Raw genomic sequence first — 20,971 nt, 5'->3', positions numbered from 1 at the left:
ACTCAAGATACAACTTTGCTGGTTTTTGGATGTGGTTTTATGACTTGATTTTCTGTGTGCAATGTCAGAGTTTGACTAATTTTATTTTACACTCTAACCAATAGGGTGCCAAATTTAAATGGACTGAATTTCAATTGTTTTTGTATTGAGATGATGGTCTATTCATTTACACATGGAGGTTGAATGAATGAGGAAGACTTACATAATTATTAAGTCTTTTAACTATCATTACTGAATTATCTCAAGTCTAGTAATGGAACAGATAGCTAACAAATCAAAGTAATACATAAAATATCAGCCTTATGACACTTAGACATTTCCAGAATAACATTAAGTATAGTTTTCTAATAAAGTAATCTACAAAAATGATTTCTTTGACTTTGATTATAGTACTCAACCCACCTTACCTATTAGAATCTGTATTTAAATAAAGTAAGTTAAACTGGTTACAAGGTCCATTTCATCTGGTGCCACTCACTGAGAAACATGAAAATAAAACCTTGGTTTCCTTCAAGGATATTAAGTGTCTCCAGTAAAGTCGTTCCTGACAGGTTTAATGATACCTAGTAGACATGTTGACAGTTAAAAAATCTACTTTAACTTGGCATTTAACTCTAGCATATCGAGCTGTTCTCTGCTACATGAACTGTAACGCTGATAATTCACATAGCATCCCTATGGAAGGGCTGCTCAGATCATACTCGACTTAAGATCGCAAGGCAGTGCAGCACACCAGGAATAATTTATGGGTGAATGTAGGCACAGTGTGAGCAGCCTTTATCACATTGTTGTCCAATACATTAGCCACCAGCCAAATGTGGCTAATTGAGAATCCAGATGTGGCTAATTGCAGTTTTGATTAGTAAGTAAAGAACGAGCAATAGACACAGTCGTTGGGCATGTGATCTCAATGTTCATATTTGCATGGCGTACACACATGCACTTTGACCTTTTTGTGCAGTTCGTAAAACAACAAGCAGTGAGTGTGTGTGTGTTTTTTGACCGTTGTGTGTACTTTACTTCCTTGGTTACTGTTTATTGGTCATCTACTAAATGGTCTGTAACACGGGTGAAAATGCTGAACATATGTAGCATTGTATGGACAGCGGAGCTGTCACCATGCTCAGCTTGACCAATCGGAATAACTGCTCAAGGCCAGCAGAACCAAGCATGGCCAACCAATGACTAGCAACTCCAATAGGGCACGTCATGACACAGGGCAAGCGGCATCCAACCACGTACTGGGTGAAGAGCAGAGGCGGGTCTGGTGTATCTCATTGTGCGGGTCAACATTCTCAGCCACTACTCTGAAGAAGTCAAAGAACTGCTCGCAACTGCTGGATAAAAACCTAGAAGCTGCACCAAGATGTGCTGCGTCTGATAAATTCATACCAAAATTACAAAGTTTGGTGAAAGAGAAAGACTGCGAAGTTTCGTACTGAACGGTGGTAGATGTTTGTTAAGTAAATATTTACCTGTATTGTGTGTAAAGTGTTTTCTACTAAAATTAGCGCATGTGGTTAAAATGGTGTTGCCGTAGTCATATCTATGGCTAGTCAGTGATTTCTGTCGTAAAACACCACTTTATCAGGTGACCCAATATATTTAAATAGAACACAGCATGTCATGCACAATCATTTCATAGACTCCTTACAATAACAGTCCCAATATGCTTAGATGTGTTGAAGAGTTACTGGTATCATTACTGGAAGTGTGCATAATGGCAAATTGCACCACATGTAATTCTGCCTTCCGAGGATAATGTAGGATAGGTCAGTATCATCCTAGAAATGTTATATATCCAAACTGATGCAGCCCAGTACCATCACTAATTGTGAAATGGGGAACTGTCTTTTCTCCATTATGAGCACAAATACAAAAGAATTTAAACCAAAGTAAAAAGTTTGCTTCACACAAACTGAAATTTGAAATGAAAATAGTTTACTTTCCATTAAATCATACGAATGAAAGATGATATGTAAAAATCAACATAATTAGAGAAGTTACATCATATTATTGCACAGTATGCATCATGCAAACAAATACAACACAGAACGGCAAAGTAAAGCAGATTCCCACAGGACTGAAGATAAAAAAACACAGAAGACAATGGTTCTAAGCTGAATATGTAGGTTTCCTTAAAATACATGTAATGATTGCATGAAATAATTACATATTTGTACTGAAAGGCATTTAAATTGCATTTATAAAAGTGAAGTATTTCAAGCCCAGGTGAACATTATTTTCACTAAGGTCGGTACACTCATGTTCAATTATTTGGCTCCTCCTCAAATCTGGAGAAACAAGAACATCATTGTGTTCCTCAATCAGTTGCAGTAAAATGTAAAATTAATTTGGTCCAAAATGGAAACTTGTCACATCAAGCTTCCTTTTACTCAGTTTTTTTTAAGGAAAACAAAGTAATGAAGTAGTGAGGAAGTCCAGTTAATAAAACAGTTTTAGTGTACACATCATCTAAACAACACAGATGTACAGCATTTTCATCACACTTTGAAAACACTTAAAAAAATCAAATAAGGCAATGATAGAATAACTCTTCCATGGAACAACCTTGAGCTTTCTTTGTGAAGTAAGTAACCAAAATCTTCAACAGAATTCTGTTGCTTAATCTTTTTGAAATAGGGGGAAAAAGGCAAAAGTTTAAATAATGTATAAAAGTATCTATAAAAACTCCCCAACTGAAGTGCAACCACACAACACTGCATAGGGGGATTCCCTAGGGGCATTTTCAGACAGAATTTTTCTTAAAACCTGCAAATGCTGGAATAAAAGCAAATAAATGCCGGAAATACACAGCTTGTCAGTCAGCATCTGTAAAAAGAAAGTTAAAGTTTCAAGAACACTTCTGCAAAAAAAAGATATTCACCTGAAATGTTAACCCATCTTTTCTTATTACAGATGCCATCTGACCTGCTGTCAATTTCTAATTAGTCTCATTCTTTTATTGACTTTACAAGACGAGAAGTGTTTTTCTCTGTATTTGCATAAGAGCAATAATCTTCTATTTAAAAGAGGTTAAAGAAAAAAATTTGTCTCCTCTTTAAATTCTAGCACCATTTGACTCCTTGGTGGGGTGAAACTGGTGTTCACTAGTGCTCACACCAAAATCGGCAGCCCGTCTTACACTGCTCTCGGTTTTCTTTTCCTTTGGTTGCCAATTGGCTCATAGCTTCACGCTGCTGGCTAAAACCAATTTCACCCTCCATTTTTCCCCAAACTGTTTGACTGCTTATAAAACTAACTAAAGGGGTTAAAAATGGAAAATAAAAAACACAATAAAAGTAGATGCACTGTAATTAAAGATGTCTGCACGCTGCTTTCCTCATCAAGAGATTTTTCTAATGCATGTGTATTTGTTAATTAATAAATGAAATTAAATTCCATTTTTACATTATGGCACAGTAACATTTTCATTTTAGCATCATGGCCTGAGATTCAGAATAAATCTGCACCAGTATCAACACAGCAGGAGTCTGCTCGTTCATTTATATCCTCGGAAAAGGAACAATTGCAAAATATTGCGGCACAGCAGTATTTTGTGTTCAATTAAATTAGCAGCTGAGATGGCTACCAAATGGCCAAAGGGAAAAAAACTCTCCCTATTTGTTAAATACTGTAGTCAATTAGGTATGAAATTTTAACAGGAAAAGACTGGATCACATTGATAAGAATGACTTTTTTTTAAAAAAAGGACAATTTGACAAAGTGGCAGAAAATGGCCCAACACACCTCCATACAGCCAACCCTCCATATTTCAGTGCAAACAAATTAACCTTAAAAAAGTTTGAAGAAAAAGAAAAATGCCAAACATAAACTTCAATGATGAGGTCCGGCCTTTGGCAATAAATACTCAAGGGGGAATGTTAACTCTCCCTACCTGGCTGGAAAGAAAGGGGGGATAGGAGCAGTTAAAATGGAACAGCTACATTTCCTGCTCTTTTCCTGTTGATTCTCTATTTAAACGCTGTTGATTTTTAATCGGCAGATTCGGCTCCCATTGGACTCCGGCAAGAACCTCATTAATAAATACAAATCCAGGTCCCAGGACATACATATGGCCCCGGTAGCATTTTAACCCACACCGGAGTATGCCTACCCTCGCCAAGTAAATCTGTCGGGAAGCCAGAGAGGTAGGTTAAAAAACTTTCCTTATTGGGGCTAGGAGGAGCAGTATTCCTCTGGGCTGCATAAGGGAAGTCTGGGCCTCTGTTGCACCCCCCTCCAGCCCCCATCTGCAAGACCCTCACAATGTCCCCCACCTCCTGGAGTTACCGTCTCTGTGCCGGTGGCTGCCTGATCTTCGTTGTCCCTCCTTCCCCCTCCCCTCCCCCGCCAGCTGCCACTTTCCCTGCCGGCATTCAAATAGGGCCCAGCAGTTAAAATCTGCTGGGCCTGCGGTGAAGACTCCTGCATGGGATTGCCACCTGCTCTCATCAGGAGTTAAAATCGGCCCTTTAGTGCCCGGCAGATTTTTACAATGTAAAGGCCGCTGTGGTTAACTTTACAAGCTACTTCTTCACTATTAAGCTTTTGACACTTCAAAATGATCCACTGATGAATATTTGTGCACTTAGCTAGGGAAAAAATCTCTCAGAATGTTCTCAGTTTATTTTAATTTAATTTCCCTGTTTAGACATCAGGCGATCGTTTGCCATCCACTATGCTAAATGTCTTAAAACCACTGACATTTATTCTAAAAAATAAACAAATATAAGACAATACGGGATTAAAAGCAGCTTCGAGCATCAAGCTGCCCCAATTCAGGGTCTGATTTCAAATTTCTTCCCAACAGCTTTGTTAGTCAATAGCTCAATTTTATTCAGAAACTACAGGCACCAAACTTAAAGATGACATAAAAATTTAGGTTAAACTAAAAGCTGGCCTTTATATGTGAAGTCAAATATGTTCCAACTCCCAAGAGGCAAATAAGAAATATGTGTGGCATCAAAGTTGGTTTCCTGAATGCAAAATTATTGCTGCCAGAGATCAGAACGTGCAATTAGACATGAACATTTGATTTATTTTAAACCTAACACCCATTGTGAGAGTGGTTGTAAATCATCATTAGTAATTGAAAGCTGTGCACAGATTAAAAGATCCGATTAAATGTTAACAATATTTTTTTTTAAAACAAACCCTTCATTCAAAGTAGGCCCATGACCAAATTTATGCCACCCCTTGTGGATTGCCAATAAATTCATCAATGTGCCATAGCAATAGCTACCTCAGACTACATCACTAGACATTGTCAGTTATCACTCTGCCTTTGTACAGTATTCATAGTAAATGCATACTTTAAGCTGAACATGATGATGAAGAGTTACTTAACATTTCTTAAAATTGACTTATATAAATAGTATTCTCTGTGGGTGCCAGCATGATCCCACACTGATACAACTTATGGACCTGACTGGATAAAATCTACTGATGACATCATTCCTTGTATGTTATGCAGTCAGTTCCATTCATTGTATAAATAGTGTTCGACAACATTAACCAAGGGGCTTCTTGTTTTTGGAAGGTGAAATCATCAGCAGATACTAAACACAGACAAAACTAGCCTGCATGTCAATGAGGTGACTCAGGAATTTTCAGTCACAAAATGTCACACTCAGTGAAGTGGTTAGTTTATATATTGCAGAGACAAACTAAAGCTTTTCATCCTTTTGCTCTGAAAACTTCCTTTCCAGTCAGTGACTCGTGGCTTTTGCTGATCTGATCTTGTATCAGTTTACGCTGATTTTCCCAGCTTATTATAAAGCCATTTAGAGCAAATAAACTTTCCAATGCAGATGAAGCTTACAAGTCTAATAGGGGAGTACTTTGTGCTCAAAATATTCCTTTTAACTTGGCCTTAAAAGATATAGCAATAAATATATAGGTCACCTCTCATAAAATATCATTGACTCTGCTGTCTGATGTCGATCCACCATTCTGGATCTTCTCCCCTCCTCAGCCACTCCATTGACATATGTTACAGGGAAGAGCTGGATGCATCTTGGAATGGGTCCAATCACTTCATTAGGGGCCAGAACTTTGAACTAACCTGAGAGCCAATTTGCAATGGCCTGGCTCTGGGAATCTTTCTAACCTTTGAGTCTGCAGCAGTACCCAGCCAATGGAATGTTTTCTTGTGATTGAGTGTCTCTGGATTAGGTCCCAGGTTGATCATTACTTTCACTGAAGTGACTGTTCGAGATCTGGAACGTACAGGGTTCCTGCTTGTAATTGAATTGACCACAGCAGCCGAGTAAGGAAGGCAACCCAAAATGTCTATCTCTGTGATTGTATGAAAAATGACATGTATTTATTACTCTCTATTTTTTTTAAGACAGGGCTGGAGAGAATACTTGAAACAGAAAGTCCACCCCTTAGGCTTTCCTCACTCTTTAATGATGTTATAGGCAGTGTTAAATTTTAACATGGCAAATCCGTGCATACAACTTCACAAGCCAACCAATTAGAGATTCTCCAACAGTTTCAGTACTGCAAAAAGGTCACTTTATAAAGATGAAATACTGAAAATATAACAAAATGTTCAGCACCTTACACTTAATTATGATCATGCATATTTATTAATTATTCTTAAGTTTGATTTTGTGGTCACATGGGCAAAAAAAAACTTTTAACAGGACATCTCAGATTTTTGACACAACTATTGCTTAACCCTGAACTGAGTGTCCTGAATGTATACACTTCTGCTGTTAAGAAAATTGCATTGTATTTTTCCCCAAAACACATTTTGGTCCATGTAGCATTTGTTTCATCTTATAAATGACCAAGTCAGAAGGCAGTTGTAATAAAATACTTCTCCCAATGCATTTCTAATAATAAATAAATAAAATAACAGCAGTGCTAAACACAAATTGAATGCTTCATTCTCCACACACTGACAGGACAGAGATTAATCTGTTTAATATCATGTCTAATCTGCTTCATGTACAACTGAACAGATGCTAACACGGGAGCCAATGGCTTCAACTTCTTCCTAAGCAATTAATCACCAAAAGAGTATGTAGAAAATGTCAGCACTGTTCATTGTTTGCTCTGTCTCCATTTCTCTGTCACTGGACTTAAGCTTGTTTTCACCAAGACTGCATTCAATTGAATGGGTAAGCAAGTTCACAAACGTGTTGGATGATAAATGTAAAATGTGAGGGAAGATGATAGTCAGGTTTTAGTGAAAATAGATAAGAGAAGCATGGACTGTTAAAATGTTAGGAAAATGGATTGGTGAGGTGCCATTGCTGAAGTGGGCTATGAGTAAGAGTGAAGCAGATTGATAGCACAGAGCTGAATGTAGAACAGAAAGGCCCTGCTAACAGTATTGATAATGACACTTTTAACCATGGTTTGGTTTAGAAACTCGAGGAATTTGGGAGCTGGAGGAAGAGAGGAAATAGAGTAAAAGCTTATTGTGGTCTGATGCTATTCCCAGAAATTCTTAATTGGTAATTCTGGCAAGTGTGTTATCTAAGATAAATTGTGACTGACATTGCAATTCATGCTATTCACATTTACAGTGTAAACTTTCAGAGAAACAGTCACAACAACCAAAGTATATTTTGGTAGAATTTGTATACGCACAATGATGAGGAAAATCTCCTCAGACTCCAGCATTTGCTTGTAAGTGGGAGAGTTATAATGAACTTTATATACTTTAAATTTTTAAAAAACTCAAGAATAAAATTGTAAACCTGAAAATATCAAGAAAAAGATGGATCTAATAATCTGATATCCCATTATCAGAAATAACCACTAATGTACAGTATTATTTTCAGAAAACAGGCATTAATTTATTACTTTCAAAAAATGGTATTGGCAGATTTAAATTTTTGAGCTGTTCTTGAAGAATGGGTTTATTTGCTCCCAATATTAAGTTTAAGGCTACTCTGTTTAATTGTGGAAAAACACTACTGTTTGTTAATGGCCCTAGATCAAAAAAACTAGACATTACATTGGCAGATATTAAAGTGTATCAAACTGTGATGCCTAAATCACGCCTTCAACAACTTGCAATGGTGACTGGAGCACTGAGTGCCAGTGGTAGCTCAGTGTAACAGTTGATGATGTGACACCTATACTCTGCTTTTTCCTCCCTACTCTAAATTGTAAAAATGTAAAGCCAATATTATCTTCCTAAAAATTTTACAAAGAATTAAGATGTCAAGGTTAATATCTCCGTGTCTGGGTTATTTATTATTTGCGTGTAGAACCATTTTTACTGTTCTGCTCTCTACCAGGCTCTCAGAAGAATCAGTGTCAACTGACAAGACTTTTACTGATGTTCTAATACGATTTGGCTACAAGTTTCAAACTGCAGTTGGTTCACAGCCTATGACAATGCAAATTTGCAATAGCAAATGAAAACTGGTTTAAGGAACTGATTTGGGAATTGAACTGTGTGACAAGGATCAGGTAGTTATATTGCATTTCAGAGTTTGAAAATTGTGCGTATTATACATAAAAAGCTGAATCTGAAGTCTATGGGTTTCCAATTCTTATTGATCTCTTTGTCATTACAAAAATAAAACTTCTTTTCAAACCTTTTTTAGGTGGGGGAAGAGAGAAACAGCACCTAGCACCTCTCGTTGTCAAGAAATTATATTTGACTTGAAACTCTTTCTGTTTTATGTTCACCGATCGAGTCTCTGGCATCTAATGGTGTGAAATGTGCTAACAGTGTCTTTGTAATCTGGTACAGGAATCCTTTTTCCCCCACAGATATTGTCTAGAGATAAAGGAGTGACCTTTATAATGCTCGACAAATGAACACTAAGTAGCTGACATGGTTCTGATGACTGAGAAAGGGCATTAGGAATTAATGGCAAAAAAACAAACAAATCTTTAAATTGTGCCACCATAATAAATAATCAATACAGACTGTAAACATTTCAAACTGTGCAAGTGAAAGGGAATCTTATTTTATATTAATGGTTCTTTAAAGCGAATAATGCATTCCAAGTTACCAACAATGCAAGACACATGAGACTGTGTCAGTCTTCCAGATCATTTCCCATGAAGTAACACTGCAGCTCTATCTTCCTTTGCTTAACTCAGCTGTGTATTGAAAGGTGAACTGACGTTTCAAATAAAGGGCAGCTGTGAAGTATGCTGGAATCTTTAGTCAGTTCGCAGGTCATAAGTCACCACTCTGAGGCTCTGGATTCCGTGTCTCCCTGTGGTGAGTCCTGCTCAATCTAGAAAATTTAGAGACGACCTTTGACCTTGTCTTACTCACAGGTTCCCCAGTTGGCTGTACATCACTGCGGAGATAAAAACAACAAATTACTAGTTCGCTGGAAAATACCAAAGTTTTAATAATCTAAGCACGTGGTAAGTCACAGTTAACAGTGACTGCGTGGCAACCACAAAAAAAGACATTTCTCTTTTTCTAAGGAATTGTTCACAACTTTCAATTCAGAACACTGACATTTTGAAGATACTACTGCCAAAATAGTTCAGCGAGAATTACTAATTAAAAATGTTTTCATCAGAGTTTTCTGTAGCCACGTTTGCACACTACAAGAGACCAGTTATATGGCAAGTGTGCATCCACTTGACATGGTCTACATGTTGCTTTGTCACAGAATCTGAAATATAACTAGTTTGGCAGTGCATCTCAGTACAATTCCGTTTGTCAGATATGGCGTGAAACTACCTCGGGTAGCTGGTCTTGCATTGTTTTGAATCAAATGTAGTATGACTCCAACTGATGTGCAATGAAATTTTTTAACTTTAACAAACTTCACCTGACATCAGCTGAACATGGAGGGGGGTCGAGTTTCCACTCGTTTACGCCAGTAATATCGGCGTAATCTGCCGAACCAGCGCAAAAGACTGGGGAATTTTAAACGTGAGTTACGCCCAAAACCACTTGCTTTCGGGTTTTCCATGATCTTCTACGCTGGTTTAAGATTAATTTCGTCCGGATCAGGCCCAACGTTCCCTCTAATTTTTTTTGGCCATTTGCGGCATGAACTTGGGTTTGTGCACTGATATAAAGACTGTGAGCGCCACCATAAAAAAAAAAATCACAAGATTGAATGGAACATCTTTTTAGAAAACATTATTCAGGGTATATAACAAACAGAACAAATGTACAAAATAATGGATAATTTTAACAATTTATTGTCATATTGGCTGATAAATTTATATAATTTACGAAATGGGTTTCTTAAGTTGCACTAGGATTGAACAGACCAGTCTCATTATATTTTATAAAAAAATCTGATGGGAACGATTCCAATCAGCTTTTTGTTGAATCAGCTTAATGATTCTGATTCAAACAGAAATAAATCGTGTGCAATCAGAATTTTTAATTTGAGTCAGAAATACAAAACAGCTGTCAAATCAGTCAGTGTGAATTTGGGGATAGGGAACAGTTTAATTAAAGCTCTCTCTCCCCCCCTCCCCCACCCCCGCCCTCCATTGAATCCTCAGCAGAGTTTTAAAAATTATTGCATTACAATTGTACATCTTGCAGGTCTCATTAGTTTGGCTGCCTCTGTGTAAGGCAGGGTGCAGTTCGGTCATGCACACTGTTTCCCCATTTGTTTCCAAAGGTTTAAGTTATATATTTAAGAAAAGGTAAGGACTTGTATTTCTATAGCGCCTTTCATGACCTCTAGACGTCCCAAAGTGCTTTACAATCAATGAAGTACTTTTGAAGTATAGTCACTGTTGTAATGTAGGAAAGGTGGCAGCCAATTTGCGCACAGCAAGCTCCCACAAACAGCAATGAGATAATGACCGGATAATCTGTTTTAGTGATGTTGGTTGAAGGATAAATATTGACTAGGACACCTGGGAGAACTCCTCTGCTCTTCAAAAAGTGCCATGGGATTTTTTTACATCCACCCAAGAGAACAGATGGAGCCTCAGTTTAATGACTCATCCAAAAGAGAGCAGTTCCCACAATGTAGCACTCCCTCAGTACTGCACTGGAGTGTCAGCCTGGATTATATACTCAAGTTGCTGGAGTGGGACTTGAACCCACAACCTTCTGACTCAAAGCAAGAGAGTGCTACCCACTGAGCCACAGCTGCCATGAATGCTATACAGAACCGTGGGGCCTGTACAGACCAACAATGACCACTGCCTGTAACAATCCCTGACCAGAGGCAGCATCATCATTTATTACCAGTCAGACATTCAGATTTGACTTTATGTATTGGAAATGTCCTATTAATGGCCAGGATTGTTTTAAATGTCTAGTTTAGAGTCTCCCCGCTTGGAGTTCTGTGAATTAAAGGTATCTCACAGGCAGGAAGGGAGTAATTCCATTTTCCCCTGTGTCACTCACTGAAGATTCACACCAAACATCTGATGGACACTAAGGGCACTGACCCTTTAAGAAGCCTGCGATTCCCTGTGCAAATATATGAGCGCTGCCAAGTCCTGAGTGATGGGTTAACGGAGCAGTGCTGATACTGGGAAACAGCTGGCTTGTGTCACATAGGATCACACTCAGCTATTCAAACAATGACATGTAACCAAATACCTTTACATTCCTCCCACAGCCAGCCAGACTGACCCAGGACGACTGACCTCTCGCTGTTTACTGTTAAACCTCATTACAGAGCAGCCTGCGAGACTTCCAAACGTGCCTGGGCCGACTCTCCTTTTGCCCGTGTGAGTTTCTCTCTCCCTCTTCTGAAAGTATCGACATTCACCGGCCGATAGTGTCACAGAAAACCCTCCAGTGCTTCACCCACCAGCCATTATCTACAGGTTCACCCAGGCAGTGAACATCAGCAAGGCGTCTGACCACTGAGGACAGACATATCCAATCTTATATCACCCAACGTCTGGCCGGCCAGCTGTCCGTCCACAGCATACAGTCGGGATCATTCGATAATGATCACAAGGAGAAACCCTTGCCCCGCGACAGGCAGTGCTCCCACCGCTGATATCAGCTAACTCAACACAGACCAGAGAGCACTGGTTTGGTGCGCGGAGGGAATGTTTAAGTGCGCGGCACACAACAGATTGTTTTGCGCACGCGCGCAGCTTAGAGGGAACGGTGATCGGGCCCCGCCCACAAAACTGGCCAAGCCCCCAGGTCAACATTGTGAGATTCCACCGATTGCGCTGGTTTGGAAAGGCTCTTCAAATTGCACTCATTTTCTTAGGTGCACAGGCACGTTTTAAAAGTTTATTCATATCAAAGAATGTTTAATTTACTAAGAAACTGACTAGTGTACACCAATGAAACTATTCAATGTAGATTAAAGTTATTTTCAGTAATTTTAAATCAGGTTACTCACAGGTGGTGGACTGGACATTTATTAAAAATACTTTTTTTGTTGATAAACCCATTTTCAGTTGTATTAATAAAAATGTACCAGGTTACCACTCTTAAATACATCAAGGAATACTTTTTAATGGAAAGAGAAAAAAAATGATTACATTCTTTTTTTTAAATTCGTTCATGGGATGTGGGCGTTGCTGGCGAGGCCGGCATTTATTGCTCGAGAAGGTGGTGGTGAGCCGCCTTCTTAAACCGCTGCAGTCCGTGTGGTGAAGGTTCTCCCACAGTGCAGTTAGGAAGGGAGTTACACAGCCTAATTGTGCTGGTTTATGTTTGTGATTAAGTAAATGCATTTTATCGGAAACTTGAACTGTAACCTAACCAGCCCAATTTCGAGTGCATTTTGGGCGCAATTTCCCGATTGTGCCCAAAGTGGAAACTACCCCTCAGGATCCTTAGACCTTGTATCCATTGAGCCTCTAGTCTTGCTACAGTGTTATTATTTAATAGTTGCTAAGATGACACTGACCAATCCAGCATTTTAGCAATGAGTGTTTATATCGATATACTATGTACTTCTGGCACGAAGAAAATATACTTTTTTCATGAACTAGACCATATTGGAGAATGGTAGTAGTACACTAAAGATCAAGTCACAATATTAGGTAGGAGTAAGTGCACTTGATTTTGATCTTACATACAGACGGGGCTATACTTCTTCCACTGAGGTGTAACCATTGTTGGGTAGAAGTTAGAGAAAATTAATTGCCTTGGTTTCAGAACACCCTATATTTACATCGTAGCATTTCCACTTGCTGATTTATTTAAATGTTTGGCCATGTCTACTTGTTGAATATTTAAGAAAAAGAAAAATTAGAGAGATTAGAGAAAGAAAAGATTCTGAATGCGGAATAGAAAGTAGGGCCAAATCCTCCCTTTACCACAAATTTATACTTATTAATAGCAGTTAACCATGATAATGTAACAGCTGCAATTTTATAATAAAATACAGACTATTTGAAATTTAAAATATGAAGACAAAAGAGGTACTTCACTCTCAAACCATAATCTTGAATATAAATTATGTGATTATGACCAAGATTTCAGCAATTTTCCATAATAAAATGGTTTTCTACCTTGTTGCTGCTAAGCAATAGGCATGTATTAATGAAACTAGCACAAGGACATGTGCTCTGTGAACAATTCCAAAACAATGATATAATTAGGACTATAAAACTCAAATTTTATTTTCCATTAAAACCCCAATTTCCAATATGTGGCTACATTCTCTGCATTCATTATGATAAAATATGGAAAAAGTACAGATTATTTAGCCCAGCAAGCCCATTCATTCGACACATCATGCGCAACTTGCCTCATCCAAGTATTCAATCTCCTAAGAGAGAATGACTAATCACATGTAAAATACCAAAGCAAATCTTCATTTCTCCAATTTGAGTTTACAATAATTCCCACTAAAATTGAACACTATAAGACACATCAATTATAAATAATATAAAGTAAAATTAATACCATAAATAGATTATGCAATGAGCTTATCTGGATTTAGTTGTGGAGGGGCTCACTCTAAAAGGAATGTCAGTTAACTGGGTATTTTAGTAGGACTTATACTACTGATTTATACCTGTACTAATCTATACCCATATAAAATAATGTCTTTATTGCTGCACTGCAGAAAAAATGGCATTATATTTATTCTTCTTCGCCTGAAGATTATGACCCAAGCTCTTTTATGATCCCACAAATGCCAGTAGCCTTGCCAGATTGGCCATTCTTCCTATGAGAGGCAAGACTAAGTGCTGGCAGGCTATTTGAGCATAACACACATTACAGCAAATCCTATCGGCACCCAACATCCACATACGCGCAGGCTATCCAGCAAGGGTCACTGAATGACATTAAGAGGCAGAAATCCAATCTGATTTTCCCCCCGTCATTGAGACCAATTGTAGCACTCCAATCACTGTCTCAACTGAGATTCACTAACGGAGCACAGAATGGGGATTGAACCTTAGGCTCTCCTGGACTGTGTGGCTCAGTATCACACCATTTGGTGCACCTACCCATTAAGCTTTGAGGGGTGCTTCAAGTATTACACTGTTATCATTGTGTGTCTTTGCATTTTTTAATCCATCTCAAGTACATGCTCAGTGTGAAAGCATTGTGATCTTGATCTAGAGGACTTGGCATTAACACTGATTCTTGGCTTAATTATGTTTATAAATTGGCAGTGAGTCTGGATCAAGTTCACTTTGTACCAATATAAAAACAATGGACCAGAAAGACCAGACGAGTAAATTATAAAACCAGTTTATTTCTACCAATGATAAATTGCAACTATTCTGTCCATTATACTTGTTCAGTAAGTTTAACAAAGGCAAATATGAATTTGAAATCATAAACATCAATCACATCTGTGTTTTTGATATGCAAAATAAAGGAGTGACTTTGATGTATTACCTTCCCTCATATGGGACATGGATTTAATTATGTAACTGTCAATTTTAAACAAAAGCAGTTCTAACTGCAGCATTTCCTAGATTCACAGCTCCCCAATCTCATTATAAACAATCTCATTGTTTGTCTCTGTTGCTCAAATCAGGTTGCTGCTTATAAATGTATCCAGGACACATGGAATGGCCAACTGTCTATTGAAATTGGATTATGAGGAAAGTTCTAACAGTTCAGAGCAGCAGATTGGAATAAAATTTGAAGGGAGTGAAAGACGTTAGTGTGTTACACCACCACTGAAGACATGCAAACATCAAAAATTGTAATCACAGCTTCTTTAACTATCGGTAATATTGTCCGTACCACTTTTCCCAATAACTAGCTATACCATGCAGTGGTTTTCGTTTTCAAGCAGAGTCCATACTGCAGGTGCTCTATACCTTTCATATTCATACCTTTGTACACTTCAAACTCAAAGCAAGTAAAGTAAATTTACAGCTCAGTCCCAGGCTAATTTAGGTCAACCTGGAGGAACAGGTTGCTCGATGCCAGGGTTAAGGACATCTCCTCGCAGATCAAAAAGAACTTGGAGCATGAGGGGGAGGATCCAGTTGTCGTGGTCCATGTAGGAGCCAACGGCATAGGTAGAACTAAGAATGGGGTTCTGCTGAGACAGTTTGAGGAGCTAGGGTCTAAATTAATAAGCAGAACCTCAAAGGTAATAATCTCTGGATTACCACCTGAGCCACGTGCAAATTGGCAGGAGGAACAAACAGATCAGAGAGTTAAATGCGTGGCTCAAAGAGTGGCGTGGGAGGAACGGGTTTCGATTCATGGGGCACTGGCACCAATACTGGGGAAAGAGGGAGCTGTTCCGTTGGGATGGGCGCCACTTAAATCAGGCTGGAACCAGCATCCTGGCGAATCAAATAACTAGGGCTGTAGATCGGGCTTTAAACTAAAAAGGGGGGGGGGGAAGAGGGGTCAGGTGAGGGGAAATTTAAAAATCTAATGAGAAAAGTCAAAGCAATAGAGCAGTGTAGTGATTTGGGTGCTAAGCAGAGTGTGGCAGGAAGGGACAGAGAGTTTACCAATAATAGAGCATCAACAAGTAAGGTCAAAGCAGAAAAAATGGTAAAGAGTCAAAATTAAAGGCTCTGTATCTGAACGCACAGGGCATTCGTAACAAGATAGATGAATTAGTTGCGCAAATGGGAATTAAATATTCCAGGGTACATGACGTTTAGAAAAGGCAGGCAGAATGGAAAAGGAGGGGGTGTAGCCCTAATAATAAAGGATGACACAAGGACAGTGGTGAGAAAGGACTGGCTCGGAAGATCGGGAAATAGAATCACTATGGGTGGAAATAAGAAATAACAAGAGGCTGAAAACACTGGTGGAAGTAGTTTATAGACCATCTAATAATAGCTATACCGTAGGATAGAGTATTAATCATGAAATAATAGGAGCTTGTCACAAAGGTAATGCAATCATCATGGGGGACTTTAATCTTCATATAGACTGGGCAAATTGGCAGAGGTAAGTTGGAGGATGGGTTCATGGAATGTATTCGAGATGGTTTCCTAGAGCAAAACATCATGGAACCGACCAGGGAAGGCTATTTTAGATCTTGTATTGTGTAATGAGACAGGGTTAATTAGTAATCTCACAGTAAAGGATCTTCTGGGGAAGAGTGATCATAATATCATAGAATGTCACATTGAGTTTGAGAGTGATGTACTTAAGTTTGAAACTAGAGTCTTAAACTTAAATAAAGCCAATTACATAGGTACGAGGGGCGAGTTGGCTAAGGTAGATTGGGAAATTAAATTAAAGGGTATGACGGTTGAGAAGCAATGGCAAACATTTAAATAAATATTTCAATATTCTCAACAAATATACATTCCATTGAGAAATAAAACCTCCATGGGAAAAGTGATCCATCCATGGCTTACTAAAGAAGTTAAGGATAGTATTAAATTAAAAGATGAGGCCATTAATGTTGCCAGGAAGAGTAGTAAGCCTGAGGACTGGGAGAGTTTTAGAAACCAGCAAAGGATGACCAAAAAATTGATAAAAAGGGAGAAAATAGAATATGAAAGTAAACTAGCAAGAAATATAAAAACAGATTGTAAGAGCTTCTACAAGTGTGTAAAAAGGAAGAGAGTAGCAAAAGTAAACGTTAGTCCCCTAGAGGCTGAGACAGAAGAATTTATAATGGGGAATCAAGAAATAGCAGATGCATTAAACAAATATTTTGTATCTGTCTTCACAGTAGAAGACATAAAAAGCATACCAGAAATAATGGGGAACCAAAGGGCAATTGAGAGTGAGGAACTTAATGTAATTATCAGAAGAGAAAAAGTACTTGAGAAACTAATGGGACCAAAAGCCGATAAATCCCCTGGACCTGATGGTCTACATCAGAGGGTTCTAAAAAAGGTGGCTGCAGAGATAGTGGATGCATTGGTTATGATCTTCCAAAATTACTTGGATTCTAGAACAGTCGCAGCGGATTGGAGGGTAGCAAATGTAATCCCACTATTCAAGAAAGGAGGGAGAGAGAAAACAGGGAACTGCAGGCCAGTTGGCCTGACATCACTTGTTGGGAAAATGCTGGAATCCATTGTTAAGGAAGTGGTAACAGGGCACTTAAAACATCATAATATGATTAAGCGGAGTCAACATGGCTTTATGAAAGCGAAATCGTGTTTGACAAATTTATTAGAGATTTTTGAGGATATAACAAGCAGGGTAGATAAAGGGGAACCAATGGATGTAGTATATTTGGATTTTCAAAAGGCATTTGATAAGGTGCCACATAAAAGGGTGTTACACAAGGTAAGGGCTCATTGGGTTGGGGGTAACATATTAGCATGGATAGAGGATTGGTTAATGGACAGAAAACAGAGAGTAGGGATAAACGGGTCATTTTTAGGTTGGCAGGTTGTAGCTAGGGGGTACCACAAGGATCAGTGCCTGGGCCTCAGCTATTTACAATCAATATTACTGACGATACAAAGCTAGGTGGGAAAGTAAGTAGTAAGGAGGAGACAAAGAGTCGGCAAAAGGGTATAGACAGGTTAAGTGAGTGGGCAAGAAGGTGGCAGATGGAGTATAATGTGGGGAAATGTGAGGTTATTCACTTTGGTAGGAAGAATAGAAAAACATAATATTTTTTAAATGGTGAGCAACTATTAAATGTTGGTGTCCAGAGAGACTTGGGTGTCCTGGTACAAGAAACACAAAAAGTTAGCATGCAGGTACAGCAGGCAATTAGGAAGGCAAATGGCATGTTGGCCTTTATTGCAAGGGGGTTGGACTACGAGAGTAAGGAAATCTTACTACACTTGTATTAACTGTACAGGGCTTTGGTGAGACCTCACCTGGAGTACTGCGTACAGTTTTTCTCTCCTTATCTAAGGAAGGATATACTTGCCTTAGAGGTGGTGCAACGAAGGTTCACTAGATTAATTCCTGGGATGAAAGGGTTGTCCTATGAGGAGAGGTTGAGTAGAATGTGCCTACACTCTCTGAAATTTAGATGAGAGGCAATCTCATTGAAACATATAAGATTCTGAGGGGGCTTGACAGGGTAGATGCTGAGAGGTTGTTTCCCCTGGCTAGAGAGTCTAGAACTGGGCATAGTCACAGGTTAAGAGGTCGGCCATTTAAGACTGAGATGAGGAGGAATATCTTCACTCAGAGGGTTGTGAATCTTTGGAATTTTTTACCCCAGAAGCCTATGGATGCTCAGTCGTTGAGAATATTCAAGGCTGAGATAGATAGATTTTTGGATTCTAGCGGAATCAAGGGATATGGAGATCGGGCGGGAAAGTGGAGTTGAGGTTGAAGATCAGCCATGGCCTGATTGAATGGCAGAGCAAGTTCGAGGGGCCGTATGGCCTACTCCTGCTCCTATTTCTTTATGTTCTTATGTTCTAATACAGGGCAGGAAACAGTGCATCAATATTTTTATTGTTTCAACAATCTCAAAAAGTTGCTTAGCTTATAGCGCATTTCAGCGGAACAACAACAACAACAACTTGCATTTATATAGTGCCTTTAATGTAGTAAAACGTCCCAAGGCGCTTCACAGGCGCGATTATCAAACAAAATTTGACACCGAGCCACATAAGGAGATATTAGGATAGGTGACCAAAAGCTGTCAAATAGGCAGGTTTTAAGGAGCGTCTTAAAGGAGAGAGAGGCGGAGACTGCCAAACAGTTATGAAAGAGCCACTGTCAATACTGAAGAGTATCTGACAATGTTTTTCACTGGTGTTCATATGCAGGTGATGAAATGATGAGTTGCTGGGAAAAAGTAAGCAATCTGCATATAGCAGATTGCAAACGACTGCACCACAGCAAGACCTTTTCTGGAAGTCTAGATGGTACCTCCAAAGCATAGCTTTTAGAGCTGGCCAATTCAGGAACTGAGACTATCAAACTCCTCAAAAATGCAACGCTGACCTTTTAAACGCCAAAGTGAATTTGCCTTCACTTGCCCTACTTTAAAATAACACCCAAAGTAAACAGCATGTGACATCCTTCCTGGAGTTTCGGTCACCTTATTTCAATTGAAAGGGCACAAGAGAGTCCACGTGACCACCCCCCACAATAGAGAGTTCACCCAGAGTCTTCTTTACTTAAAAAAGAGTATCAGATGAAATGGCAATAACAATGTGAAAAGTCACAGGAGTTCCCATAACTATTTGGTGGTTTTGACTTAGTGAGCAGAAGTTGAGGTACGTTGTGTATCTCTTTTATGGTGGATAATAATGCATAAAATTTGAGAATGGAATGGCGATAAATCTTGCAATGGCAGGGAGAGTGGAGCGTATTCAAAATTAGATTTTCTGTCAGAATTCAGTAACACAGTCAGCCTGTCAATTCTAATTAGTGCTTCCATATATGTTGACAGTTCTTGTTAATGAAGGGGATTGGAAGAAAAATACAAAACCCATATCTGAAACAATGGCGCTGGTGAGATGAGTGTTGTAGTGTGCACGGGTTCTGTGATGAGCAGCGTGACTCACTGAAGGAAATCAGGCTTTGCATGTTGGTCTGCTTTTTTTTTTGTTAGTCTCATTCTTATCATTTTTTTCTGTTTTCTTGGGATGGGTATTAATGCTAGGAAGGCTGTATTTATTACCCATCCCTGGTTGCACTGAAAAGATGAAAGTGGGACTTCTTGAACCACTGCAATCCTTGTGGGGATGATGTTTCAGTCTCAAGAAAGACGAGTGTCGAGGATGAAATTATCTGAGTGTCTCTACCAATGAAATTTCTTTCTGAAAGAGGAGAGTTAGTGATAGTTCTGAAAATAAAACAGTACAGCCAGATTTTGCTTTGAACGGTGCCCGCCGTTTGTTAGACTTGCATTTGCCCATAGACTTTCTATGGGGTTTTGCACAGCAAGTTGCTGTCAGCCAAATGTCCAAACAGGGCATCTGAGTCCTGCGTGAACAGGGCAAGCAACTGTGTGTCTCCTTAATCAATCAGACTGAAGAATTGTTAATGAGCAGTGCAGAGTCTGATCCAGGAAGTGTAAGTTAGAATAGTGAATTCAATGTCAAATCAGGTACAGAAAGCGAAATAAAGAGAGGGTAAGAAAGACTGGGTTAGGAGAGGGAGATAAAAGAGACAGAAAGAAAAAAAGTTTTTAAAAAATTAATTTTTTTTTAAAAAGCCTCCAACATTAAAAGCTGAAGGAATGGGACTCCACACATGTAAGAGTTAATTTTCAGTGCCAGAGAGGTTGTTTGGCAGTAATTAAGACTTATCATGCTGGTAAAAGGATACTTAGACTGGAATAGACAAGCCCTAACTTTTTATGGCACGTTTAGTCCGTATCTACGATATCAGTGCAGGAACTTCACACCGTTCAATACATTTGAATAGGGAGCCAGATAGCGAGATGCCGTTTTTGCGCAGCTTACGGAGGGGCAGCGCATCTGGGACTGCAGCTTCCACATTTTCACGTTTAACTTGCGCATGTCCGCTCACCGGATGTTGCTGTTCGATTTGTGCATAAATAACAGTGATCACTGTTAGCCTCACCATTACTTTCACAGCAAAATCCGGCCAATATGTTTCAGAGGGGAAAAGTGGTTATTTTATCATCTGAGTATGATGAAAGTCCCATTTCAGTTGGTCATTTTCAAACATATTTCAAAGAATATAATAAATAAATATTTCCTCATTCTCTTTATTTTCTGTATT

General features: G+C 38.9%; 1 protein-coding gene across 2 annotated transcripts in view; it reads right to left on the bottom strand.

Annotated features, from left to right (window-relative positions):
• snx29 (sorting nexin 29) overlaps positions 1-20,971 on the bottom strand; it is a 594,171-nt gene that overhangs the window by 144,850 nt on the left and 428,350 nt on the right. For both annotated transcript variants that reach the window (XM_068003253.1, XM_068003254.1), the window contains one exon: positions 5,908-9,287. In XM_068003253.1, coding sequence (XP_067859354.1) covers positions 9,161-9,287 — 127 coding nt within the window. In that variant the 3' untranslated portion in view covers positions 5,908-9,160. The remainder of the gene's footprint in view (positions 1-5,907; positions 9,288-20,971) is intronic.

Source organism: Heptranchias perlo, chromosome 22 (genome assembly GCF_035084215.1).
Source record: "Heptranchias perlo isolate sHepPer1 chromosome 22, sHepPer1.hap1, whole genome shotgun sequence".
NCBI lineage: Eukaryota > Metazoa > Chordata > Chondrichthyes > Hexanchiformes > Hexanchidae > Heptranchias > Heptranchias perlo.
This window is presented reverse-complemented; position numbering and strand designations above follow the sequence as displayed.